General features: G+C 40.5%; 1 protein-coding gene across 2 annotated transcripts in view; it reads left to right on the top strand.

Annotated features, from left to right (window-relative positions):
• The window catches only part of Slc19a3 (solute carrier family 19 member 3), a 24,153-nt gene extending 19,825 nt beyond the window's left edge, over positions 1-4,328 (top strand). For both annotated transcript variants that reach the window (XM_050154256.1, XM_050154255.1), the window contains exons 5-6: positions 2,100-2,241; positions 2,787-4,328. In XM_050154256.1, the coding sequence (XP_050010213.1) occupies positions 2,100-2,241; positions 2,787-2,957 (313 nt within the window). In that variant the 3' untranslated portion in view covers positions 2,958-4,328. The remainder of the gene's footprint in view (positions 1-2,099; positions 2,242-2,786) is intronic.
• Positions 4,329-8,537: the final 4,209 nt, after the last annotated feature.

Genomic DNA, 8,537 nt, shown 5'->3' with positions numbered 1-8,537 from the left:
CGTTTTTTTCTTGGGGGGGGGGGGTTCACCTTCTTATTTAGCTTCTCTAGGATCACGAATTATAGGCTCAATGTCCTTTATTCATGGCTAGAAACCAATTATGAGTGAGTACATCCAATGTTCATCTTTTTGGGTCTGGGTTACCTCACTCAGGATAGTGTTTTTTAAGAAATTATTTAAAAGCATGTGGCTTGTATGGGAGCACCCTGACTACAAGAAGCTTTCTTCGGGAGCAGGCCACATAGCTCAGTTGGTAAAGTGCTTGCCACATAAGCATGAAGTCCTGGGTTCGATTCCCAGCACTATAAAAACTGCAAAAGAGATCAGTATCATCTCAGGACCCCAAGACCAAGGTGTGGCACAAAGAAGATTGATTTGTCCCAGGGGGACCAAGGGCAGGGAGTAGGAGATGGCAGAGACAGGAGGTAGGTAAGAAGGGAAGGAAACCAGGGAAAAGAAAATGGTATTGTCCAGAGAGGGAGGCGAAAACCACCTCTGCAGAGAGAGGAGACAGATGTGGCACACTGGAAATTGGTAGATTATAAAGGTCAAAGGGGAAACCCTGTGATAGGGTGAGTTTTTTTATTTTAATTGAACATTTTGATGAGGTTAGCCAAAAGGTTCTTTTGGTTGCTAGACTTGAATACTTTTGGCAGTTGGACCTTGGTGGTCAGCCACAGGAGGAAGAAGTGGCAAAATAAGGGAGTAGACCTTGGTGTCTAGCTTTAGGAATGCAATCTAACAGGTTTTTTTTGGGGGGGGTGGGGGTGTTTATTTTTTTTAGCAAGATAGAGGGAATAGGGGAGAAGGGTAAGGCCTGACAGAGTCACAGACTCAAGTGGGCTATTGCCACTTCAAACTGGACATGGTAGACCACTCCTGTTTTCAGAACGTGGGGCCTGGAGGCAGAAGGATGAGAAGTTCAAGGTCATGCTTGATGACCTAGCAAGCTTGAAGTTAGCCTGGGCCACGCAGGTCTTGACTCAGAAAAGAGGAGGAGAAGGAGAATATACTTTCCTTTGGTTTTAGTCAAAAAAGAGATGCCTTTTAGTTCCAAGATACATTTGAGACATCATGACAAGCTTTATCAACTTTCACTTTTAATTTGTGAAAACCATTTGACAAACGGTAAAACATTGGAATATGAGCCCTAATGCAAATATCTGAAGACAACGGAGAGGCCACTAGTTAGCAAGTGTTCTGGTTTCATTTCTGTTGCTGTGACAGCTACTCTGGCAAAAAGCAATGGAGGCTAGGAAAGGATTAATTTGGTTTATAATTCCAAGTTATAGTTCAACCTTTGTAGAAAGGGGTCATGTTATATCCATGATCAAGAGCAAAGAGAATAAATGCACCCTTGCTTCTTGCTCAGACTAACTCCCCAGCTTATGGAATGGTGCCCCCCCACACTAATAATCCAGACAGTCCCGCAATGAAGTGTGCGCAGGCTAGCCTGATCTAAACAATCCTTTTAAGACTTCCCAAGTAATAGGTTGTATCAAGCTGATAGTTGATAGCCATCACAGAAAGCTAAGTTTCTCACTGAAATATCTTGGTTTAATACATTAAACTCAAAATGTCTAGTTTCATTTCTTATGATGAGGATTGAAAGGTAGAACAGTTATTATTCTTTTGCAGATCAGAGTTAGGTAAGGCATGCTAACAACAACATTGTTTTCAACTCTTGTTCTGATTTTTTGTTTGGTTTTAATAGAAGGTCTCAAGTACCTCCTAAGTGGCCTTGAATTTGATGTGTGGGCAAGAACGACCTTGGATTCTTCCTGCCTTTTGAATGCTGGAATTATAGAAATGCATCATCGTGCCCAGTTTCTGCCTTTCCATTAGAGAAGAATTTTATGTATTTAGGGCTGAAGAGATGGCTTTCTGGTTAGGAACACTAACTAACTGACCTTCCAGAGGACCAGGGTTCTCAGCATCTACGTGACAGCTCACAACTATGTATAACTCCACCTCCAGGAGATCTGACACTCTCACACAGACATACATGCAGGGAAAATACCAATGCAAATAATTTTTTTAAAGAAAAGAATTTTATTTATGCCGTGGTTGCTAAATGCTAACTCAACCTTTAATGACAGATTTCAGATTGCCGTTAACCTGAGTGTAGAACGTTATGCCCTGGTGTTTGGCATAGACACCTTTATTGCCTTGGTGATTCAGGCCATCATGACTGTGATTGTGGCAGATCAAAGAGGGCTCCACTTGCCAGTCACCACTCAGGTAAGCCGCAGGACTCCTGGTTCCTCTTGACATAGTAACTAGGAATATAGAATAGCTAGGTTGCTTCCAAAATCATAAAACTAGCAACATGGAAGGCTTTAAAAATTATTTGGCTATGAACATTTTAAAATATGCAGCCCTTAATTATAACACCAACTGAGTTTAGAGCAACTAGATTTATAGCTACCTGAAGAAGGCAGGTAAGAAGAAACCTCAGTTTTTACAAGTCATTACACTGAATCAGCCTTCAGACACAGAACACAGACAGAACCCCAGCAGCTACTGGAGTTTCTCTTTATCCTCACTGAGGTAGCTTGGATTGAACCTAAGCAGCCTGGTGTAAAGGCAGACCCTTAGTCACTACTCTACATGCTTACGCTCTTAACCTTAGTTTATTTGAGATAGAAGAGTCCAGTCAGAATAACCCTTATTAAGTTCTTGGTCCCAATTACCCCATAATTCAATCAAACAAGGAAGATTGCTATATATTACCAATGATATGAACTGTCAGACTTTATAAATAGCTAATTGATTGTTTCTTCCAGTTTTTAGTTTATGGAAGTTACTTTGCTGTCATTGCTGTGGTCTTCCTGATACGAAGCACATACATTATCTACTCAGCCAAGTGCCGAAAGGAAGTGGAAAACCTTGCTGTCGCTCAGAGTCCCAATGAGCCACACCTACAAGAGCCAAGAGATGTGTCAACCAAGTTCTAACCCAGTTACATCAACTCCAGTCACAGAAGGGAAGGATTTCGAGATGGGCAACCAGAAATGCCTTCCACACCCGGATACTCTGCCAGTAAGGATTCAAAAACCACAAACAAACCTCAGCTTCAGGTTAGATGTCTCTGTGCTCAGCTAATTGCAGGCACTCCATATAGGCCATCATCGCTGTATTAGTTACTCTCTGGATGCTAGGAAAATACCTAACAAAATGCAACTCAAGGGAGGAACTCAGTTTGTTTTGGTTCACAGTTTTGGAAGGTACATTCCGTTATGGGAGAGAAGGCGTGGCTGCAGGAGAAAGTGGCTGCTGGACACATTGCATCTGCAATCAGGAAGCTGAGAACAGTGAAACCTGGTGTTCAGATCAGTTTCTATTCAACATACTACCCAGGCAGGGGGGTGGTGCTGCCCACATTTAAGATGAGTCTTCTCACCTCAGCTAACAAAATGGAGATAACCCCGCACAGATATTTCAAGAGGCTTATATCTTCAATGACCCTTTATCCCTTCAAGTTGACAATACTGACTATCAATACTAGCAACTGAACAAGCCGCATTGGGAACCCCCCAAGAATAGTAATAACTTGGAAATTCTAGTTCTGATGAGTTTGAAGAACAAGTGAAGGTCATGGAAACAAGCTGTGAAGAAACGTAAGCCTCCTGAAGATGACGACCCCTGAGTGCGCACAGTTACCCACAGGACTGACCTGTAACCGGCTAAAAAAACAGCACCTGAGACAGTTTTCGTCCTTGTCCACTAAGTATACATATGTCTGTTTCAACTTACAGCTCTCTGAAAGAATGACTGGTTTGCTCCCATTCCTGAGAGTCCCTTTTCAACTCTGAAAATACCAGCGTATTTTCACAAGTTGTTACTGGATTGTCTCACTGTTTTTTTTTTTTTTTTTATCTTGTGGTCCCTTCTGGACTTTGTGTAGGAACTCTTACCCCAGGGGTCACTGCAGATGCTCCCTTGTGTCCTTGAAATGCTCACACATCAGTTCCCAATGGCCTGGGAGAGGTGGTGAGCCTTCGACCCACCATGACCTAGATAAGTGTTTGATTGATGAGCGCAGAACACTTCTAAAGGAAATTCCAGCCTTTCCAGCAATTTTTATGCGTAAGAAAATACTTTCAGAAATTAAATACGGTTTAATTTATCTCTATGTTTGGTGCTAAGGATCAAACCAGGGCCTCACATAGGCCAGAGAAACACTATGCCACAATCCTTGGGCCCATACTTAATTTTTAAATGGCAAGAGATTATATTCAATAAAATATGAAAATTTTAAAAGAATCCAAATTTATGCATTTCTCTGAGTGTTGCCTAAGATTTTTTGCCATTTGAAATGCAGTGGAGTATTTATTAAGCAGTCTGCATCAGGGGAAAAAAGAATACTGATTTAGAATATAAATATATTTTATTCCAAATTCCAAAATTTTTTTTGTATTTATTTATTTATTTATTATGTATACAACATTCTTTCTACGTGTATGCCTGTAGGCCAGAAGAGGGCACTAGGCCTCATTACAGATGGTTGTGAGCCACCATGTGGTTGCCGGGAATTGAACTCAGGACCTTTGGAAGAGCAGGCAATGCTCTTAACCGCTGAGCCATCTCTCCAGCCCAAATTTTATTCAAAGGGGGTTGAAAATAAAATTTATCCCAAAGGCATAAACAGCAATACCTTCTTAACTGGTACCTTTTCCCTGTCATTTCAGTACCTACAGACAGCCACAGCCAGGAATTATTAAGGAAGAAGTTCTAGAAATAAACAGTAAACATAATTTAAACTGCATACTGTTCTGACGGGCACAAACGGAAGCTCGCTATCCATCCTATCTGGGATGTGTCCAAGTTACCCACTTAGTAGCTTCATGTCTCAGTTTTCAAGTCAACTGTGGTCCTATCTCAGTACTCACATCCAAGCAAACTTTATTTTTCCTAAAGCTGGAGTGGCGATGCCGGGAACGAAGTCATGCCAAAGAGACGCTGACCATCATAGTTGTATGGTTAACTAAAAACATAGCATACCTGGTCTACAAGAGCTAGTTCCAGGACAGGCTCCAAAACCATAGAGAAACCCTGTCTCAAAAAAACAAACAAACAAACAAACAAACAAAAAAAGCATAGCATATACAGGTCCCATTACTGTCCATGGTTTCAGCACCCACAGGAAGTTGTGAAAAACTCACAACAAACCTACCTAAATGCAAGGGATACACTCTAATCAACCAACTTCTACGGGAAATGCTATCCAGTACAATGAGACAAGAAAAAGAAAAAACTGGAAGAGAAGGAAAAATTATTCCAAAAACTACAAGAACACATGCAAGAGGCTCATCTGAAAAGTGAGACACCAACTTTTGTACAGCTGTATTTATGACATTACTGGTAAAGAGCCCACTTAAAGTGGGGAAAATGATAAACATGGTTGCATTTACTCTATTCAGTGTATAAAGCACAGGAACAGGCCTGAAAACACTTCAAGGTTAAAGAAATGACACCTAATGATAGAAAGTTGTCCCTTCTTCTTGGCTTGGAAGAAAAAAAAACACAAAAATGTAAGACCTTCTTTAATCAATTATTTTCTTATGGAAAATTGTAACATTTCCTTCAGAACTAGTAAAAGTAATTAATTATTCAGAAGATAAAAAAGAACAAGGTTTCAGTCCTACAGGAGATGTCTCCATCAAATCCCTGCCCTCAGAGTTCAGGGAAACCTTTGGAAGAGGAGGCAGAAAGAGTATAAGAGTCAGAGGGAATGGAGGACACCAGGAGAAGGTCATTAAACCAACATAAGCAAGACTCCTCATATGAGCTCACAGACACTGAAGCAGCCTGCACAAGGTCTGCACCAGGATCTCTGCATTTATATTATGGCTACTAGTTTAGTGTTTTTTTTTGTTTGTTTGTTTGTTTGTTTGTTTTAGTTTAGTGGTTTTTATGGGACTCCTGCCTATGTATGAAAACAGTGAGACTCTGACTCTTGTACCTTATCTTGGCTCTTTTCTACCTATTGGTTTGTTGTGTCCAACTTCAATGAGATAGTTTTTGTTTTATCTTAATATATATTATATTACTTTATATTATATATTATAAAATATAATTTATATGTATTATATATAATTATGTTATATATAATTATGTGATTATACATAATAATATATTACAGTTAATATAAGCTACTTATATATAAACTATAATATATATATTATATTACATTTATATTTTTTCTTAAATGCATGAGTGAAAACCTAGCCACTGGAGTAAATGTTAACAAGTAAATTGTCACTCATACCTGCTGGAAGAAGAGAAACCAGTTTTCTCCAATAAAGTGACAATGGGTATGTCAACCACTCTAGGACAGGCTTCATGTTCAGGAGTAGCTAGCCAATGTATAATGAATTCTGAAAGTTTTTTGTGTATATGCTTTTATTTGGTTATAGTTGGTGTTGTGTTCTGTTTTTTAGGGAGTGATTTTGTTTCCTTTGTTTGGGGTATTTTGTTGTTGTGTTGTTTTTTTTTTTATTTGTTTTGGGGTTTTTTTATAAGAAAAAAAATTAAAGTTGGGCAGTTAGGGAGGAGGAGAAGATCCGGAAAGACTTCGGAGAGAAGAAAAATATGATCAAGATATATTTAAATTTAAAAATTTACATAATAAAAAATAAGAACTGGGTCAGCAGAATGGCTCAGCGGTAAGGGTGCCACCAAAATTGTCAGCTTGAGTTCTAGCCCTGGAGCCCCTGGTGGGAGGACAAAACCACCCTAAAGATGTTCTCTGGTCATGACCACATGGTGTGCCATCCCATGTGCATGCACCCCTCCCCATCCCACCCCACCCCTCCCCAGCCCCACCTCATCCTCCATGCTCACAAACACACAAAAGAAATAAATAATGTTTAAAAATTAGCATGAAACAGAACCAACAAAATGTCTTTTAAAATGGAAAAGGGAGTTTTCAGGTGGGATGGTGGCCTAGGAACTGTCATATTCATGCCCCAATGAAAGAGAAAACTAAGGAAAGGGTTAGGATGGGGGGGGGCAATACCAGACAATTCAAAAGAAAGCAAAAGATGAAATCCTTAGAAGTACACAAAGGACAATCAAAGCAGGTGAAAGAGAAATGGGATGGTACATAAATGTGGGCTGGGGATACCAAAAACACCAAAAGCACGCTCACAGGCAGCCCCAGCTGTAGCACAAATAATAAACCCAGAGACAGATATTGGGGTTCCACCTGAAGATCAGAGAAGCAAAGCAGCCAAGCCACTAGAGAGTTTACCTCTATGAAATCTTCAGACTGAAAGAAAGAGAGTTCCTGTCTCCTCTCTATTGTTGGGATTAAGCGCATGCACCAACCTCTATGGCTAACTAGTGTGGCTGCTGGCATTAAAGGTGTATGCCACCACTGCCTGGCCTGTATAGCTCACTAGTGTGGTTGCTTTTCATTCTGATCTTTGGGCAAGCTTTATTTATTAAAATACGAATAAACTATCACTACATCCAGCAAAGAGGCTTGTGGTCATACCTTCACGGCAAACCCACTGTAAGCCTCAATCCAACTGCAAATTTGACAACAGCAGTGAGTCTTCCGTTGGGTGGTTAATAGGGAGGAAAATCTCATTTCAGAGTCACAGGAAAAGGACAAAGACCAGCTGACCCCCAGTCTCACTGCACTGCTCACCCTGAGCTCAGGTCAGCCCCCACGCAGACGTGGCTGCCATGGGAGTGATGAGCTGGAGATCGACCAACAGGGTTGGCATGTCCCACCCCAGATAGGGTCAGCCTAGCTGGTGAAATGTTCTCCCCTCTTTTAGATGGAGTTTCTTGGGAGCAACAAGATGAAGAATGACTGAAGCTGGCCTTCTCGAACCGAGTGGGCTCAGCACAGTGTTTTGAAAAGACAATATACCCAACAAGGAAGAGGTATTTGACTGAGGCTGTAAACACCTTCCATTGCTTTTTGTTTCCTAGTTTCATTTTTACATTTATTTTTTTGCATTTTATCTGTATACCTTAACTTCAATTGCTTGTTTTGTGTGATCTTGTATCTGTTCCAAATATATTTTTATGACTGTCTTTTTCTTGTTTCTATTTTTTATCTTATCCCTCATACTCACAGCCAATGTACCTTATATTTCCTTATTATTCACACTTTACTCTCTCTTTTCCTCCCTTTTCCCATCCCTTCCTTAATATCTGTAGCTATAGAAACTTCAAACTACATTTTCCCCACCCGGTACCCAAGTGCGGTTGTCTGAAATTTCTTGGGGACACAACTGAAACAGACAAGTGTCTTCTAGTGTATGTTAACCCCAGGGCTGCTGTCAAACCATTGTATCCATTGGTCCATTCAGCTTCCCCTCACAGGAGTAGTGGGGAACTTAGATCCAAGTAAATAAAACAAATAAAAGAGTGAAAGGAGAACAAAGACAACCTGAAGTATACCCATTCCAGGATACCACCTTCCCAACAACACATAAAACACAAGAATAGATCACAGGTGACCAGAAGGGCTTGTTTATTGTGCCCTGTATCATCTCCTCCTTCCCCTTGCATCCTTG

This window comes from Alexandromys fortis, unplaced genomic scaffold (genome assembly GCF_014885135.2).
Source record: "Alexandromys fortis isolate MF-2015 unplaced genomic scaffold, M_Fortis_MF-2015_v1.1 scaffold_40, whole genome shotgun sequence".
Lineage (NCBI taxonomy): Eukaryota > Metazoa > Chordata > Mammalia > Rodentia > Cricetidae > Alexandromys > Alexandromys fortis.
The sequence above is the reverse complement of the archived record's forward strand: the minus strand, read 5'-3'. Positions and strand labels throughout refer to the sequence as shown.